The following is a 20,917-nucleotide window of genomic DNA, read 5'->3' on the forward strand; positions in this document are numbered from 1 at the left end:
GCAGCATGTGAGAGGTTAATGCCTGAGAGTGGCTGGGATATGTCAGGAAAGTATCAATTAGAGATGAGTGAGCATGCTCGTTCGAGCATTAGCATATTTGAAGTACTCGTTACTCAAGCTGAGCACCGCGCGGCGCTCGAGAAAATTTTGTCCCTCCCCTCCCTACCTGTTTTCAATGGAGCCGCGGCTGCTGCCGGCGGCTCCATTGAAAACAATGGTCTGACGGCACCCCTAATTGTTTTTCTTGGAAGGGCTTTACATATAAGCCCTTTTTCTGAAAACAATAATTTTAGTGTAAAAAAATAAATAACTAAAAAGAAAAACTTACCCTTCGTTGCTGCCGCTTTCCCCCCGCAGGGATGAAGAACACATCTGCTGCATGCGGCAGATGTTTCCTTCATCCCCAATAGTAAAAAAATTCCCTGCTGCTACATCTGCCACATCTGTGACAGATGCAGCAGAGGAATTCTTCAATTCCCTACCGCAGCTGTCACACATGACAGCTATGGTAGAGGATCCTGCTGCTGGCACCCGTCAATGAATTGCAGGAAGCCCTGTAATATAAGCCCTTCCCTGAAAAACCAGAAAAATTAGTGTAAAAAAAAAAAAAAAAAATGATACTCACCTCCCTTCAGCTGCCGGGGCTCAGCCGCGTCTAATCCACGCTGTCCCCGGCTCTGTAGCGCTGCTGATCTATCAGCACATGGGGATTTAAAATCCCCGCCTGCTGAAAGAGCTGATTGTGATTGGCTGATAGATCAGCAGCGCTACAGAGCCGAAGACAGCGCGGATAAAAGGCAGCTGAGCCCCGGTAGCTAAGGGATTTCAGGGAAGGGCTTTAAATATAAGCACTTACCTGGAAAACCCTGAAAAATAGTGTAAAAAAAAAATCGATACTCACCTGCCTTCAGCTGCCAGTGGCTCAGCCGCGACTTCTCCGTGCTGTCCCCAGCTCTGCACTATTGATCTATCAGCAGGCGGGGATTTAAAATCCCCGCCTGCTGAAAGAGCTGATTGTGATTGGCTGAGCGCCTCCGTCAATCACAATCAGCTCTTTCAGCAGGCATGGATTTTAAATCCCCTGATAGATCAATAATGCGGAGTCGGGGAAAGCACGGAGAAGTCACGGCTGAGCCCCGATAGCTGAAGAGATTTCAGGGAAGGGCTTTAAATATAAGCCCTTCCCTGAAAAACCCTGAAAAATAGTGTTAAAAAAGAAATAAAAATGATACTCACCTCCCTTCAGCTGCCGGGGCTCAGCCGTGTCTTATCAGCTCTGTCCCCGGCTCTGTAGCGCTGCTGATCTATCAGCACATGGGGATTTAAAATCCCCGCCTGCTGAAAGAGCTGATTGTGATTGGCTGAGGCGCTCAGCCAATGGGGTTCGTTACTCGAAACGTGCTCTCGAGCTTTAGAAAAAGCTCGGCTCGAGTAACGAGCACCCAAGCATTTTGGTGCTCTCTAGTATTAATATATGTCCTGTCACGTAGTTTATGTATCCTATAAGTATGAGTGCCTGATGGCAAGGTGTGGTCTTTCATCATCTTCTTCAGTTAAGAGTGGAGTGGAGTCCCGGCCATATGGGGGTACCTTCAACCATCATGTGGTGAAGTGATGGAAGAAGACGAGAGGTATCCTGAGGTCTTCCATGCCAGGAGCCACCTCTAGAGAACCAGTGAAGTGAGGAGTACGCCGTGCAGAGCTGTCTTCAAGTACTGAGTGAGTGTCTGTGGAGTGTTCCTACCCCCATCCTCCTCCGAAGTGTTCCCCTTCCAGGAGCTGTACCTTACAGATAACTTGGCCTGCAGGACCAGTGTCATCCTGTGTCTCCTCCCTGAACTCACATCCTCTGTCTTGCCTGCACTGGTGTGTAAGCTGTACTTTATGAAGCCTCAAGTAGAGTTCAATGGTCATTGCCCGTTCCTAGTGACCGAGTTATCAAAGTTTCAACTGTGTGAGTGGACTTTCTTCATTTAACCGTCAGGTACAAGCTATGGTGAGAAGGAACAGGGGCGTTACGCGTGACAAATCTAAAGTCTTTTACACGTATGCAGGTAACCGTTGTCCCAGTAGGTTGATACTTAGCTCGCCACTGGCCTGGAAATTTGGACTCCCAGATCTCAGCCCTCAAGCGCCCGAGGCAGTACAAGCTAATACTTCAACTTCTAATGAGAGGAACAAGGCACCGCACCAGTGCGTGAGGAGTGGGTCTTTCTTAAATATGCTAATAATTTAAGTAGATGCTCCCTTGGAAAATAGGGCTGGGCAATACAATTAAGCTTCTAGTTGGGGCAGTGTCTCAACTGATCGGGGCTTTCTATGTAAAACGCAGAGGGTATAAAAGACAGAGAGGGTGGGGTTAAGCAGTTCCATCTATGTCTAGCCAACTTGCTACAGTCTGAAGGAGACTGGGGATAAGAAGGAGATCATCTATTTTAAATCACTGTGGTGGGAAGAAGAATGCAAAGTGTAAGTATGAGCCCAAAGGAATTATGGAAAGAGAGAGAGGTCAGAGACTAAAGGAGCAGAAGTTAAGGCTTACTGAAGTGAGAACAGAGGAGAACGAGATGGAAGGAGAAGAGAGAAGTGGACAAAAGAGAGGAGCGGAATTGAGTCAGTGATGTGTCTATTCCACATTAGTCAAAGACAGGGATGAAAGCTGGAAGTGTTTTTACAGCCTCCTTGAGAAAATGTTTCAAGGCCATGTATGCAAATGTGATTTCTATATTACGATGAATCAATGTGATACACCCATTATTTGCTGGTGAATCTAAACTGTGGGTGTCTGCTGTAAAGTTGCACAGTTTCCTCTCTCCCCTGCAATAAAGGGTTGACATTTGCTTTTATCTAAAGACTGTCTGCTGGATTCCACCATCTGCAACACATACACTGAGGTATCAAACAACTTGGGAGTAATGTAAGGACTACTACCCCAATTATTTGTTGGTTTTTTTTTTGTTGTTTGTTTTTTTCCAGAATGGGTCCCTGCTCATATACGGACTGGAGTCACGATAGATTAACAATTTTTCTATTTTTATTTTTTACCACTCTTTAAATGTGACACACCGACCGTGACTGCGATTCTCCAAGTTGGAGGGAAGCAGCAGAGCCACTGTGACTACATTTTTATTGTTCCCCACTGCTTATCCATATCGCCCGTACACATTCGGTTGTGCTCGCTACACTTTTACACAAAGTCATGCCCTCTGTATCCTATAATAGTGCCGTTTAGTGACCCCGTCACAGTAATAGCTCTGGTTGAGCTTCATAGACATTGTAATACACTATAATACAGAAGTATTGCAGTGTATTATAAGAATGATCAAAAGTGGTGAAATTGTAAAAAATACAAAAAATAAAAAAGTCAAAACCCAACCTTTCCCCCTTTAGTATGTAAACAATAAACAAACACACACACACACACACACAAAAACACTAGAAATTTGGTATCCCTGCGTTGATAAGTTAGTACATTATCTAACCCCTTAAGGACCAGGCTGTTTTGTACCTTAAGGACCAGACACTTTTTAGGGATTTTACTCAACGTGAGATAAATTAGGGGTCAAACTGATATGTCTTAGCATAGAACTCACTCACTTAAAGGTGTTTTCTCAGCATTTACTATTGATGACCTATATTCATGATAGGTGATCAATAGTAGATCGGTAGGGATCTACCACATGAGATCCCTGTCAATCAGCTGATTCTTCGGCCCACTGTCAGTGCAGAGGGGTTGGATATCCACATCAGTGGCCAGAGCCGGAGGTGTGATAGAAAGGCTTTGCTCCCATTGAAATTAATGGAGCAATAACATCTATTACACTTCCAGCTCTGACCATAATAAGGAGCGGGAAGTATAATAGAATACATTCTTTCCATTAATTTAAATGAGAACAAAGCTGCTTATTACCCTTCTGTCTCTGACCACTGATGTGGACATCCGGCTCCGCTGACAGCGGGCTGGAGGGTCAGCTGATCGGTTGCAGTCCTGAGCGGCAGATGCTCACCGATCAACTATGGATGACCTATCCTGAGAATAGGTCATCAATAGTAAACTCCCTTTAAACTAAATGATTGGCCCCCAATTAGCAGAAAATCACATGAAAACACGAGGTCCTTGACAGGCTCCAATTAATCTTCTGTTCCTATCTGAACCACTCATTAAATTTATGTTCTGAAAAGATTTTTAAGAAAGCCCTTCACAGAATTAGACAACCTTAAAAGATGTATACTTTATGTTTTCTTATTAAAAACAAGGGCTATAAGACAGATACAAACATGTATATCCTAGATGGGAGTGGGCCAGGATTGTAAAGAGGGAATCCCTGAAAAGATATAAGAGGGTATCCTTATAATTCCCACTACTCCACAGAAGGCATACAAAAATACCGAAAAACACACTTAATGGACTTGGGTATGTCTCCTATGATGTATCAGAGTACATCCAGTATTGATCAAAGGTGAGAGAAGGTCAGAGAGGGTAGGCCCCACAATGGAGTCTCAGTGGGGCAAATCTGCTCCAATTATGCATTTCACCCAAAACCCACAATTTGTTACCATATGGCGACTACTCAAAGTACTTGGATTTGAAGAACTTGAGATTCCAGAATATTTTTTTTTGAACATTAAGTTTTTTGTTGAAAAAATGTGCAAGTAACAAGTCACATATGACTAACATGTGTATGTAGATTTGTAAACATAGGCAAACAATTATGAAATACAATAAAATACTTTGAGTAGCAAAGTTAAGTAAAATAAGTAAAACAAGTAACACAAGTAAGACTGGGCTTAGTTATGATCAGTGTTGATAAACTTTTAAGGTGAAGAGATTAGCGGATTGTTGAAGATTTAAAAGAGAAGTCATGTATTTTGGAGCCAGGCTGCCCAATCCTTTCTAACTTTTTCTTTTTTATTAAAGGCACTTGCGCTCATGTATTCTAACCAGCAGTTATTATTTACTAATCTGGTTATTTCAGATGTGGTAGGAATAGAGTTGTTTTTCCAATGGCGTGTGAAAGTTACCCTAGAAGCAATGAGAATGTAAAGCAGGGAAATGCGGAGTGGACTGGGCAGCTGATCCGCACCTATGTTTAGTAAAGCCATAGCAGGATTAGGATGCGTTGAATACTGCTATAAGGCTGGGTTCACACAGGGCGGATTTGCCGCGGTTTTGCCACGTGGAATTTCGCCGCGGCAAATCCGCCCGCGGCCGCTAATCTCGGGATTAGCCAGCCATGTGGACGAGATTTCTCAGAAATCTCGTCCACACGGGACGGCCAATCCGCTGCAGTAAGTCTGGCTGAAACCGCGGCTGCGGACGCCGCAGCCGCGGTTTCGGAAGATGCAGCATGTCTGTTTACTTTTACTTTTTTGTTTATTTTCGTCGCGGCCGCGCTCTCCTCTATGAGAGCGTCGGCCGCAACGGAAAAATGAGCGGCCGGGCCGCTTCAATGCCGCCGCGGCTTAAACCGCGGCGGTTCTCCCGGCGGAATTCTCGCGGTTTTTGCTGCGGCCAAACCGCGTGATTTCCGACGGGAATACGCCCCGTGCGAACCCAGCCTTAAGGTTGACATCAGCTGAAAGGCCTGCTTCCAGAAGGTCAGAACATAAGGACAGTCCCACCATTAGAGTAGCAAGGTACTGTCTACTAAGCCACACCTCCAACATCGGTGAGATTTTATTAAGGATATGAGGCGTGAGATACCACCAGAATATTAATAGGAATGAACTCTAGATAATAAAAGTTAGTTTAGATGTTAACTATTTGTTGTGGTAACTCAGCTCCTACTCATTGCAAAATATAAAATATTGCAATCTGAGTAAGCTTTCGCCAAATATTTTGACAAAGACGCCTACGGACGTAGGTAAGTATTCTAATCCTAATACTGATTCACATATACATTGGAATTCCTTATAACAATCAACGATTGTTCTATTTGATTGGTATAGCAACTACAGTTCTTCCTACAACAATCAGGGATTGTTCTATTGCTTAATATAACAGTTCCAGTTCAACACGTTTCTTCGGATAGATTAATTCATCAGGAACAAAGTATTATAGAGATAACGTGCTGAAGACCCAAGTCAGAAGATGTCAATAGATTAATAGTACTGGTATAGAAGCCAAATGGCTAAAATGAACCAGTTGAACTTAAGGAACAATGTGCTAAATCAAGGGGGCATAAGAAACAGCCCAGACTAATAAATCCCAAATAGATAATAGAGACTACATAGAGGTCAATTCCCCAAGCCCAAAATGAAAATAACAAAAAGCAGCAACACTGTCAGCCCTGATGGTGGGCTGATGGCTAGTATCTGATACTGAGCTAGAGTCTAACCTAATAGGCCTGGCAGTTACCTCCAACCAGGTAAGTCTACAGAATTTATGTCATTATAGAGGAGGAGCTCAACTCGACATCAATTACCACTCCCAAAACATGCCTACCGCCACAGGAGAGTCATGGTAACTATTGAGATAGGTCAACAGGTTTCATGATAGCAGAGCCATTCAGTCGATACTAGGCTATGCCAGCTCCAGATAGATCACATGCGGCCAAACACCGAGCTGCTGCATCAAAGGCAGAGAAAGCCCGGGTGCTCCCCCATGTTTGAGTGATGATCTGTGACGCAACGTCTTAGGGTGAAGTCACACGAACGTATATCGGCTCGGTTTTTACGCCGACCCGATATACGTTGTCCTCGTGTGCAGGGGGGGGGAGGATGGAAGAGCCAGGAGCAGGAACTGAGCTCCCACCCCATCTCTGCCTCCTCTCCGCCCCTCTGCACTATTTGTAATGGGAAGAGGCGGGGGCGGGGCTAAGTTTCGAGAATTAGCCCCGACCCGGCCCACCTCTCCCCATTGCAAATAGTGCAGAGGGGCGGAGAGGAGGCAGAGAGAGGGGCAGGAGCTCAGTTCCTGCACTTGGCTCTTCCATCCTCCCCCCCCCTGCACACGAGGACAACGTATATCGGCTCGGCGTGAAAACCGAGCCGATATACGTTCATGTGACTTCACCCTTAGGATGCAGGGGGAGTGGCCAGTGAAATACAAACCAGCCGCGCTCAACCAACAAGCTGATGTAAAGTGTAGCAGTTAATTCCTGGGGGCAAGATGTGCAGTATAATTTATTCTTAGGGGCACAAAGCACACACCCAACATAAGAAAGCAAATATAACTTTTATTAACAAAACATACTACAAAGCAACATTAAAAACATTTACAGCTAAAAAACATAAGTGCCAGCACAATATAGTGTTGATAGACTGGTGCAATTAATAATAACGTAAAAAAAATAAAATCAATGACATCGAGGCATACTTTCCACAAGTTCTCTGTAAGTCTGGGCAGGAGTAGCTCGCAATTCCTCGTGCAAGGCTGTGAGAAGAGATTGTTGTGAAGATGGGCGTGGGTGGCGGTATCGTGCCTGTCGCTCCAGTTCGTCCAACAAGTACTTGATTGCATGAATGAATAGTTATTACAAAATGAGTAGCTTTTTGTTTTACCCATGCCGTTCCCAGCATACCATTTGGCAAACTCAGTATTTGCATATTTATTAAGATTATTATTATTTTCTGCAGTGTCAAAATACTTTTGTCCAGATAGTGTATGTAAAGCAGTAAATATCCCCAAACTGGAGGTTGCAGCCCCTTCTTAGCCTTATAGTCATGCTCCAAGCCAGCAGTCCATGGCCGCTTCCTTATGTACTTTACAGCCTTTCAGTATATGCACACAGAGGGCAGTTAGATTTTCTTCAGTATATACATACAAAGGTCGGTTATATTCTCCTCAGTATATACACATACAGGACAGTTATATTCTCCTTAGTATATACACATACAGGAGAATAAGGTTTTAGAGATGAGTGAGCACGCTCGGACCAGTAAGCAGTTACTCGAGAAAAGCGATGCTTGCTCGAGTAACTGCTTGATCTGAGCATACTTGCTCATCTCTATTAGATTTTCCTCAGTATATACACATAGCAGTGAGGTAGATTTTTCTTAGTATACAAAGCATTTTATTAGGCTTTATGGTTTCTGAGAAAAGAACTATGTCTTGTATTGTGAATTTTTACAGTTTTTTCATGCTTAGAATTGAATATTGAAGTTGTAACACCTTTACTTTACCTATTTACAACCTAAATAAATGGCCGTGCCAAATTTCAAGTTTGTATGACATCGGGAAGTTAAAGAATTAGAGTAGGTACATAACATGGGGGTCACTTACTTTTACACTTAGAATTTAATAATCAAGTTACAAGCCCTTTATTTTTCCTAATTAGCATTTAAAGAATGGTTGTGCCAAATTTCACGCTTATACAACAGCGGGAAGTTACATAACATAGAGGGTCACTTACTTTTGCACTTAGTATTGAATAATCAGGTTGTGAACCCATTACTTTTCCTGTTTAGAACCTAAAGAATGCTCCTGCCAGATTTTATGTTTGTACGACACCGAAAAGTTACATAACATGGGAAGAGAGAATTAGAGAATTGGAGAATTAGTGGCGAGTCAGTCAGTGAGGGCTTTCCCCTTTATATGTATATATAGAGAGAGAGAGAGATTTTCTTTTTGAGGGATTACTTAGTCTCTATAGTATTGATTAGATTTGTTTTTACATTAAAATTGATTGCACAAGTCTATCTGCTCCATATTGTATGGTTTGTTTTTTTGTGTGTTTTCTTTGTAGTGTGTTTTGTTCTTAAAATTTATATTTGCTTTCTTATTTTGGGCGTGCGCTTTCTGCAAATTGTGTAGCTTTTTTCCCATATCGTCCTTTCTGACACAGAAGCAGCGCCCCAATTTTTTGTTAGTGGTGCCCACTCTGCTTTGTTTTAATTTATTATGGGGGCACACGGTAGCTTACTATTTATTTTTGTAGGCATAGTCGGTGGAAGGAAAGAGAGTGGTGGCAGGAGGCTGAAGAGGTCAAGTTTTACCAGACACATCTTGACCTAGAGCTTTAATGGTGCCGCCTCTCTAACTCGTGGTGGCACATTTGCATAACGGGCACGCTGTAATAAAAGTAAGATTTGGACTTTTTGACAAATCACTCAGTCCTATTTAAAACATATATGATATCCTGCTACTGAGCCTGGAAGGCTGAAAACAGGACCTTGAACGAGCGGATGGGAGAGGTGGCAGAACTGCATGTAATATACCCCATCCGGTCCAGGACAGAATTTTGTTCCAAAACCAGAGGCCCGCTTTAATTTAGTAATACCATTCTGAGATATTGCTAATTATGCAGTTGCCTTATACTATGCATTCTGGATAGGTACGTAGCTATATGTTGAAATTTAGTAAGTTCATACCATAAGTCATGTATTAGACGATCAGCTCATGATATTAGTATCCTAAGACACAAAGAATTTCACCATTATCCAGAAATATGAGGAAGTAGAAGCACAATAAATGAGGGTTATAGAGCGGAGAGAGGACATTCCCTCGAAGAGAGGCCAAGATGAGGAGCTGGAAGCTGTCTCTGCTGTTCTTCTCTGCGGTCACATTACACGGCTGTCTCTCTGGTGCTGCAGAGCCTGAGGTCCAGGATGAACGCTCTATAAGAGACATCATCAACCTCTACAACAAGAGGGAAGGGGTGACATACTTATATAAATATCTGGACCAGATTTCCATTACTCCACTAGAGGTAAAGCATGCAGCTTACCTAAAATGCATTTCATTTAAAGGTATAATGTATATTAGATAACTGCACATGTAGCTTCATTTATATTCAAAACAATTCTTCTGCTGGTTAATGCTGGGAAGTCATGGCAAAGCTCAGGCCGGGTTGTGTAACTATTACTTGAGGTCTCACACTGTAATACTATCTGTAGTACAGGAAAACCAAAGAAACATAAATGCAGTTTTGAATGTGATTGAAGTATAAAATGCAGTAAAACTCAAGTAGTAGAGGTGAGGATTTACAAACTTAGGTGACATTGCTCTTAAATAAGAGACTAGAACTAAAAAACTGGCAGTGGAGAAGGCGCAGCACTCCAGGTTAAAGCAAATAGGAAGTGACCAAAGGTTTGGGAAACTTCTCCTTTTATTTAATAAAGTACGTGATCAGCTCATGAAAACACGTTTCGGGAATAACCCCTTCGTCTGTTTAGCTGGTGTTTAAAACATACAAGCAATTGGTGGGTCCCAAAAGGGTTAATGATTAGATCTGTTTGCCTGTGGGATGAGGGTCAGCCAGGGCAGGAGCAGGAGAATTTTTTTTCTATAACTACTGCTCATAAAACATGGAAGGGATAATGATGAAGTCTTGCTGAGTAGTGGAATACATTGTAATTGGAAGCTCTTGAGGCTTCGGTGTTCTTTTCACCAGGTAAGTGTATGACTAACAAAGTATATCAATGTGAAGTGGATAATTTATATGTTTATCCCTCACCTAATGACAGGGGGATGAAAACCAAAGAGGCTTCATCATTAAAGGAGATGTCCCGAGGCAGCAAGTGGGTCTATACACTTCTGTATGGCCATAATAATGCACTTTGTAATGTACATTGTGCATTAATTATGAGCCATACAGAAGTTATAAAAAGTTTTTTACTTACCTGCTCCGTTGCTAGCGTCCTCGTTCCCATGGAGCCGACTAATTTTTGGCCTCCGATGGCCAAATTAGCCGCGCTTGCGCAGTCCGGGTCTTCTGCTTTCTTCTATGGAGCCGCTCGTGCCAGAGAGCGGCTCCGTGTAGCTCCGCCCCGTCACGTGCCGATTCCAGCCAATCAGGAGGCTGGAATCGGCAGTGGACCGCACAGAAGAGCTGCGGTCCACGAAGGTAGAAGATCCCGGCGGCCATCTTCAGCGGTAAGTATTGAAGTCACCGGACCGCCGGGATTCAGGTAAGCGCTGTGCGGGTGGTTTTTTTAACCCCTGCATCGGGGTTGTCTCGCGCCGAACGGGGGGGGGGTTTAAAAAAAAAAAAACCCGTTTCGGCGCGGGACATCTCCTTTAAAGAGACGGAGTGCCTGAAATCTGGGAATCCTGATTTATCTCAATGTGATTTCAAGCCAGACGGAGTAAGTACCGACACACTGCAGCAAATGTGCATCATAAATACAAAAGAAATGTTGTTAATCCTGAGTATTTTCTTCTATGTTGACTCCTTCCTGAGAGATAAACTACTGTATGTAAAAAGAAGAGGAAAGGTGACAAGTACTGTAATACTGCCTCCCTATATACAAGAATATAACTATTATAATACTGCCCCCTTATATACAAGAATATAACTATTATAATACTGCCCCATACCTACAAAAAATAACGACTATAATATTGCCCCTACATACAGGAATATGTCTACTATAATGCTGCCCCCAATGTACAAGAATATAACTACTATAATACTTCCTCCTATGTACAAGAATATAGCTACTATAATACTGTACCCTATGTACAAGAATATAACTACTGTAATACTGCCCCCTATGTACGAGAATATAACTACTATAACACTGTCCCCTATGTACAAGAATATAACTACTGTAATACTGTCCCTTTTGTACAAGAATATAACTACTATAATACTGCCCCCTATGTACAAGAATATAACTACTATAACACTGCCCCTATGTACAAGAATATAACTACTATAATACTGCCCCTATGTACAAGAATATAACTACTATAATACTGCCCCTATGTACAAGAATATAACTACTATAATACTGCCACCTATGTACAATAATAAAACTACTATAATACTACCCCTATGTACAAGAATATAACTACTGTAATACTGCCCCCTATGTACGAGAATATAACTACTATAATACTGTCCCCTATGTACGAGAATATAACTACTATAATACTGCCCCCCATGTACAAGAATATAACTACTATAAAACTGTCCCCTATGTACAAGAATATAACTACTATAATACTGTCCCCTATGTACAAGAATATAACTACTATAATACTGCCCCCTATGTACAAGAATATAACTACTATAATACTGTCCCCTATGTACAAGAATATAACTACTACAATACTGCCCCCTTTGTACAAGAATATAACTACTATAATACTGGCCTTATGTACATGAATATAACTACTATAATACTGTCCCCTATGTACAAGAATATAACTACTATAATACTGCTCCTATGTACAAGAATATAACTACTATAATACTACCCACTATGTACAAGAATATAACTACTATAATACTGCCCTTATGTACAAGAATATAACTACTATAATACTGTCTCCTGTGCACAAGAATATAACTACTATAATACTGCCTCCTATGTACAAGAATATAACTACTATAATACTGCCCTTATGTACAAGAATATAACTACTATAATACTGCCCCCTATGTACAAGAATATAACTACTATAATACTGTCTCCTGTGCACAAGAATATAACTACTATAATACTGCCTCCTATGTACAAGAATATAACTACCTTTAATACTGCCTCCTATGTACAAGAATATAACTACTACAATACTGCCCCTATGTACAAGAATATAACTGCTATAACACTACCCACTATGTACAGGAATATAACTACTATAATACTGCCCCCTATGTACAAGAATATAACTACTATAATACTGCCTCCTATGTACAAGAGTATAACTACTATAATACTGCCTCCTATATACAAGAATATAACTACTATAATACTGCTCCCCTATGGACAAGAATATAACTACTATAATACTGCCCCCTATGTACGAGAATATAACTACTATAATACTGTCCCCTATGTACAAGAATATAACTACTATAATACTGCCCCCCATGTACAAGAATATAACTACTATAACACTGTCCCCTATGTACAAGAATATAACTACTGTAATACTGTCCCTTTTGTACAAGAATATAACTACTATAATACTGCCCCCTATGTACAAGAATATAACTACTATAACACTGCCCCTATGTACAAGAATATAACTACTATAATACTGCCCCTATGTACAAGAATATAACTACTATAATACTGCCCCTATGTACAAGAATATAACTACTATAATACTGCCACCTATGTACAATAATAAAACTACTATAATACTACCCCTATGTACAAGAATATAACTACTGTAATACTGCCCCCTATGTACGAGAATATAACTACTATAATACTGTCCCCTATGTACGAGAATATAACTACTATAATACTGCCCCCCATGTACAAGAATATAACTACTATAAAACTGTCCCCTATGTACAAGAATATAACTACTATAATACTGTCCCCTATGTACAAGAATATAACTACTATAATACTGCCCCCTATGTACAAGAATATAACTACTATAATACTGTCCCCTATGTACAAGAATATAACTACTACAATACTGCCCCCTTTGTACAAGAATATAACTACTATAATACTGGCCTTATGTACATGAATATAACTACTATAATACTGTCCCCTATGTACAAGAATATAACTACTATAATACTGCTCCTATGTACAAGAATATAACTACTATAATACTACCCACTATGTACAAGAATATAACTACTATAATACTGCCCTTATGTACAAGAATATAACTACTATAATACTGTCTCCTGTGCACAAGAATATAACTACTATAATACTGCCTCCTATGTACAAGAATATAACTACTATAATACTGCCCTTATGTACAAGAATATAACTACTATAATACTGCCCCCTATGTACAAGAATATAACTACTATAATACTGTCTCCTGTGCACAAGAATATAACTACTATAATACTGCCTCCTATGTACAAGAATATAACTACCTTTAATACTGCCTCCTATGTACAAGAATATAACTACTACAATACTGCCCCTATGTACAAGAATATAACTGCTATAACACTACCCACTATGTACAGGAATATAACTACTATAATACTGCCCCCTATGTACAAGAATATAACTACTATAATACTGCCTCCTATGTACAAGAGTATAACTACTATAATACTGCCTCCTATATACAAGAATATAACTACTATAATACTGCTCCCCTATGGACAAGAATATAACTACTATAATACTGCCTCCTATGTACAAGAATGTAAGTACTATAAAGATATTTGGATGAGTAAGAAATACTCGTGGAACGATCAGATTATGCTATATTAATGTAATAGTAAAGTCTATAAAATATCTATTATTTGAGGTGTTTTAGTTTTAGTGATCGATCGTCAGTTCCTTATTGTAGTAGTGATTTCTTTATGTGGATTTTGCAGGATGTGAAGATTTGTATTCTGGATGCTGAGGTCCCTGATGACATAAAGTGCATCAGCCTGCCCGAGGTAACACAACCATGAAGAGAGGATGCTCTCTTGCTGTAATGTTGGTCAGTCCTAACTAAAGAGATTCTCCTCCAAAACTAATGTAACCCTGTTTGGGGTAAGGTATGAACACTTTCCCTCCCTAAACAGACTTTAACGCGAACTTGTATGGAATAAGGAGACCTAGAACTAAGGAGCTGAATAGAAGAATGGGCATGTGGATTAGTTTTATCAGTGCTTTCACCTAGGATACAGCCCTAGCGTTAAAAAAGGATCTCTTCCCGAGAATAACAGGAAATATATTGGGATCCCAGTTAAGCTTATAGTGTTAACTTTAGGCCATACATACACTAATTATGAATAATAGTGCAATAACAAATTCTGTAATAGGAAGTCCCAATATACTGCACTTATGCACACGGAAATATATATGTGTGTGTGTGTGTGTGTGTGCAAAAGCCCTCACCGACTGACTCACAGACTGGCATGCCACTACTTAGGTCCCAAATAGAAAAAGTAAAGGGGCCCCAACTTGATTATTTAATTCTAAGTGCACAAGTAAGTGACCCCTAAGTTATATAACTTCCTGGTGTTGTACAAATGTGAAATTTACCACAACCATTCTATAAATCCTAAGTAGGACAAGTAAAGGGGTTGTAGCTTGGATATTCAATTCAAGTGACACCCAATGTTATGTACCTAATCTAATCCTCTAACTTCCCGGTGTTGTACAAACATGAAATTTGGCACAACCATTCTCTAGGTCCTAAATAGGAAAAGTAAAGGGGTCACAACTTGATTATTTAATTCTAAGTGTAAAAGTAAGTGACCTCCTATGTAATGAAACTAATAAAACGCATCTGAACCGTAGAAACATGAAATTTGCCACAATCATTCTTTACATCCTAATTGGAGAACTAAAGGGGTTGCAGCTTCAATATTCAATTCAAAGCGTGAAAAACTGTGAAAATCCATGATATATGAGATAGTTATTTTCTCAGAAACCATAAAGCCTAGGGAAATGATTTGTATACTGAGGAGAATCTACCTCCCCTCTGTGTGCATATACTGATGAGACTCTACCTCACCTCTATGTGTATATACTGAGGAGAATCTACCTCCCCTCTGTGTGCATATACTGATGAGACTCTACCTCACCTCTATGTGTATATACTGAGGAGAATCTACCTCACCTCTATGTGTATATACTGAGGAGAATCTTCCTTACCTCTATGTGTATATACTGAGGAGAATCTATCTCACCTCTATGTGTATATACTGAGGAGAATCTACCTCACCTCTATGTGTATATACTGAGGAGAATCTACCTCACCTCTATGTGTATATACTGAGGAGCATCTACCTCACCTCTATGTGTATATACTGAGGAAAATCTACCTCACCTCTCTGTGTATTTACTGAGGAGAATCTACCTCTATGTGTATATACTGAGGAGCATCTACCTCACCTCTATGTGTATATACTGAGGAGAATCTACCTCACCTCTATGTGTATATACTGAGAACAATGCACAAATCCGCGACACTGCGGTGAGCTTTTTTGTGCCCAGTTGGGTGTGAAGCCACGTGGCCTACATATTATGAGCATTTTTCACGCATGTAATACACGTTGCAAAAAGCCTGTTGATTTGTATTGAGCCAATCACATCTACATTTTTTTCACATGGTAAAATAACGCACCCTGTTCTATTTTGGTGCATAATACGCACCAATATAGGTTACAGGAATTAACATACACAGCAAAGATGCGGCCACATACCACAGTGAGAGTGAGCGCTCCAATATGAATCTGTGAACCAATCTCAGAATCACTTGGATAATTAAAGGTTTCTACTAGAGATGAGCGAACGTACTCGTCCGAGCTTGATGCTCGGGCGAATATTAGGGTGTTCGGGATGTTCGTTATTCGTAACGAACACCACACGATGTTCGGATGTTCGGGTTACTTTAACTTTCTTCCCTGAGAAATCTTTTCTATATGCGCTCAATGGGGCCGGCGGCAGCAGCGCCAACCCCATTGAGAACATATAGAAGACAAATCCTTCTTCTCTGCCACAGCTGTAACAGCTGTGACAGAGAAGAACGATGTTTGCCCATTGAATTCAATGGAACCGGCAATACAGCCGACTCCACTGAATGCAATGGGCTGCCGGCGATCGCGGGATGAATTGTCGGAAAGGGCTTAAATATATAAGCCCTTCCCTGCAATTCATCCAGAAATGTGTAAAAATAAAAAATATATATATACTCACCTGGTGCCGGCAGACGGAGTTCAGCGCGGCAGGCTGCAGTTCTCCTGAACTGCTCTGAACAGCTGTGAGTAGTATTCAGCAGCCGGGGATTTAAAATCCCCGCCTGCTGAATAAGATGCCTCTGATTGGTCACAGCCTGACCAATCAGAGGCCAGCCCTCACTCACACCCATTCATGAATTCATGAATGGGTGAGTGAGGGCTGCCTCTGATTGGCTCAGGGGCAGGAGAGCTGCTATTGTGGCTTAATAGTGGGACCTGTGAACTTGAGATGCAGCCCAACATGTAGCCCCTCGCCTGCCCTATCCGTTGCTGTGTCGTTCCCATCATTTTCTTGAATTGCCAAGATTTTCACACATGAAAACCTTAGCGAGCATCGGCGAAATACAAAAATGTTCCGGTCGCCCATTGACTTCAATGGGGTTCGTTATTCGAAACAAACACCCGAACATCGCGGGAAGTTCGTTTCGAATAACGCGAACCCGAACATTTTGGTGTTCGCTCATCTTTAGTTATTACCTCATAAAGTGGCACATTTCAGATTTGAAAAATGGGGCTGTGTAATAGAGGTCAAAACTAGCTGCGGTAATAAGGGGTTAATAACTATGATGTACTAGCTTACCCATCGCACATTGCTGCGAAGACAGACAGACAGACATACATTTGTTTTTATATATATATAGATAACAACCAATCACAGCGCAGCTTTCGTGTTACCTCAGCGGTATAATAGATAGCAACCAATCGCAGCGCAGCTTACATGTTACCTCAGCGGTATAATATATAACAACCAATCACAACACAGCTTTAACTTTACCTCAGCAGTATAATATATAACAACCAATCACAGCGCAGCTTTCATGTAACCTCAGCAGTATAAGAAATAGCAACCAATCGCAGCGCAGCTTACATGTTACCTCAGCGGTATAATAGATAGCAACCAATCACAGCACAGCTTTCATGTTACCTCAGTGGTATAATATATAACAACCAATCACAACACAGCTTTAACTTTACCTCAGCAGTATAATATATAACAACCAATCACAGCGCAGCTTTCATGTTACCTCAGCAGTATAAGAAATAGCAACCAATCACAGCGCAGCTTTTTTTCTGCCTCAGCAATATAAGAAATAGCAACCAATCACAGCGCAGCTTTCATTTTACCTCAGCGGTATAATATATAGCAACTAATCACAGCGCAGCTTTCTTGCAACCTCAGTAGTATAAGAAGTAGCAACCAATCACAGCACAGCTTTCATGTTATCTCAGCAGTATAATATATAGCAACCAATGCTCGTAATGCCTTTTTCTTTCGTGCTTGAGATGGAAATTGACCGACCTACGTCTGGGGGACATAACTGTCGACGTTGCTCACATGCGCGTCACCCATCATAGGATAGATGTACTATGCCTATAATCTTCCCAGGAGTGTACTCAACAACTTCCCAAAGTTTCATGGCGATCGGATGAATGGTGTAGTAGCGCATAAAGGAAAAACAGACAGACTTACATATAGATTAGTGATGGACAATTTGCATGAATCTTATTCTTTGCCCTCCAGAATGTCCGTGTGAGGAGGTCTTCAAGAAGACTATGTTGGCGAAGACACTGCTGGGCCCGGCTAACCGGACGTTTTACTCTTATCGCTAGACCATCTAGCAACCAGAAGATACCTGGCCTCATCCTTGTGTGAAGATCTCCAGTCATCTGTAGAACATGATCTGGGATTGCAGTTTATGGCAAATCTTTTATTTGTATGTGATCCGGCTTTGCTTGTTATTAGGAGACATGAGATGATACAATGTAGCAGCGATTATTCACTACTTCTCTTTCATCTCTCCCACGGTCACATTGGACACTGGATGCGGAGCTTTCAGGAGTCTCTGCAGCAGTTGTCTGTGGGATCTCTGATGTTCTGAACTCTGTGGAACCTTCTTATTTTATTTGGGTTTTAAAAAAATCAATGGATACAATGAGAGAAATAAAGTGTACAACAAATAACATCTATTGTTTTCTGTATATAAATGAGGACGATGAATGATAATGATGATACATACCTCCCAAGTGTCCCTCTTTTGGAGGTACAGTCCCTATTATTGACCCAAGTCCCTTAAATGTTCCTCTCTTTGTCCTTGGAAATAGATTTACATTAATAAACTTACCGTACTATATTGCTCCATAAACTATCTGTATGGTTCCTAACTCTATCAGAGATTCATATTATTTCATCAAATGGTGCAATTCATATCATAAAAATGTCTATATTGCCATGATATTTGTGCTATTTAAATTAAAAGTATTTAAATGTATAGATATGGATAGAAAATTAATCTTTTACATAGTGAGGGCTTAGTCACACGGGCGTTTATTGCCGCGATTTGCGCATGCGCATGCGTCCGGCGATTTTTTAAAACCATTGCTTTGCAATGGTATCGGACACATGAGCGCTTTTTATGCGCTCGTCCGATAAATTAGAGAACAGAAATCGCAGATCGCACCTATCTGCGATCTGCGATTCCTGTTCTCTTCTCTATATGCGCTCAATGGGGCCGGCGGCAGCAGCGCCGACCCCAATGAGAACATATAGAAGATAAATCATTCTTCTCTGCCACAGCTGTAACAGCTGTGGCAGAGAAGAACGATGTTTGCCCATTGAATTCAATGGAGCGGCAATACAGCCGCTCCATTGAAAGCAATGGGCTGGCGGCGTGCGCGGGGTTAATTGTCGGGAAGGGGTTAAATATATAACCCCTTTCCTGCAATGCATCCTGAAAAGTGAAAAAATAAAAAAAAAGTATGTACTTACCTGCTCCCGACAGCCTGAGATCCCGGCGGCCGGCCTGCAGTGGGTGTGAAGGGGGTGTGACTCAGGCTTGCCCCTGACTGGCTCAGCCTGAGCCAATCAGAGGCTGATCTCAGTCACACCCATTCATGAATTCATGAATGGGTGTGACTGAGACTTGCTTCTGATTGGCTCAGCGCTGAGCCAATCAGGGGCAAGCCTGAGTCACACCCCCTTCACACCCACTGCAGGCCGGCCGCCGGGATCTCCAGCTGTCGGGAGCAGGTAAGTACATACTTTTTTTTTATTTTTTCACTTTTCAGGATGCATTGCAGGAAAGGGGTTATATATTTAAGCCCTTCCCGACAATTCATCCCACACTCGCCCGCAGCGCTTGCATTCAATGGAGCCGCTGTATTGCCGTCTCCATTGAATGCAATGCGCTGGACAGCTCCGGCCCGTTTCTAATGAAATGCGGCTAGGAGCAGATTTTCGGGCGATTTTTGGGCCGATTTTTCGGCGCCGGTCACGCGATTTGCGCATGCGCATCCGTCATGCGATGCGCAAATCGCGTGAAAAAACGCCCGTGTGACTAAGGCCTCAACCATAAGTGTCCCTCTTTGACCGTCCAAAAGGATGAGAGATATGGATGACAGCAGGGGCGTACCTAAAGGCTCAGGGGCCCAGGTGCAAAAGTTCAGCTCAAGCCCTCATCCCCCTGTACCCATAATCATACCTAAATCGTGCTGCATACAGCTACCATACATGATCTAGCCCCTTGGTGTAATATTCCCAAACATGACTTATTTCATGTGCTACATGAAAAGCTGTTTTTACACGCTTTTTACAGCTATTAGCTCGGCATCTTGAGCGCCATGCTACCCATGGTACAATGCTCCCATTCATTTAAATAGGGTTACTCAGGCCTGAGCTCAAGCACGGTGTTTCTAACGCTATGATTTTTGAGAGCTGTCTGTCCTATTTTTGCATTTTCAAGGTTTTGGTTTTTTTTAACACACCTCACCCATCCTAATGATAGGGTGCATTAAAAAAGCGCTATACCATGCGTTTAAATCCGCCGCTTGAAATCGAATTAAAAATGCCATGATTTTGAGCTGTGGTTTCTGAATGCATATGTGGGAGTGGCTTAGGGTATGTTCATGTTTTTTGTTGTACTTTTGAACCACAATTATGAAAAATATTTTAAAAACTGCATGCGATATTCACAAAGACTACATATGTTTTTATCCAGTACACAGTACTTTCTACCAAACTCCAGAATGGCTCCTCCCACAGTAGTGACATCTCCGCAGGTCCTTCAGCCCGCCGGATCTCTGTGGTGGTGGTAGGTCGGTGTCTCCTGTCAGGACAGCTGAGTTGTGTCTGACATAATAGCGGCTTAGTTGTATTCTCATTGTATTATTTTTGTCTTCCCCTTCCAAGAGCCCTAACTTTGTTCTTTCTTCTGTTGGTCAGGCTCTGCCCTTTATATATACTGTAGGACCTGCGATGATGTCACCAGGGGACAGAGCAATGACATTCCCAGGGGGCGGAGCATGTGAAGCACACACACACACAAACACACATACATGCAGACAAGTGGTCATTAGTAGTT

At 41.5% G+C, this 20,917-nt stretch overlaps 1 protein-coding gene across 2 annotated transcripts; it reads left to right on the plus strand.

Annotated features, from left to right (window-relative positions):
- The first annotated feature begins 9,454 nt into the window (after positions 1-9,454).
- On the plus strand, positions 9,455-18,676 carry LOC136586835 (cathelicidin-related antimicrobial peptide Bf-CRAMP-like). Of its 2 annotated transcripts, XM_066585081.1 has the most exons (5): positions 9,455-9,650; positions 10,408-10,435; positions 10,961-11,028; positions 14,202-14,267; positions 18,082-18,676. In XM_066585081.1, the coding sequence occupies exons 1-5, from the start codon at positions 9,462-9,464 to the stop codon at positions 18,211-18,213; spliced, it is 483 nt and encodes a 160-aa protein (XP_066441178.1). In that variant the 5' UTR covers positions 9,455-9,461; the 3' UTR covers positions 18,214-18,676. The 2 variants fall into 2 exon arrangements, with proteins under 2 accessions (XP_066441178.1, XP_066441179.1); XM_066585082.1 differs by lacking the exon at positions 14,202-14,267.
- Positions 18,677-20,917: the final 2,241 nt, after the last annotated feature.

The sequence above is a fragment of the Eleutherodactylus coqui genome, chromosome 12 (assembly GCF_035609145.1).
Source record: "Eleutherodactylus coqui strain aEleCoq1 chromosome 12, aEleCoq1.hap1, whole genome shotgun sequence".
NCBI classification, from domain to species: Eukaryota; Metazoa; Chordata; class Amphibia; order Anura; family Eleutherodactylidae; genus Eleutherodactylus; species Eleutherodactylus coqui.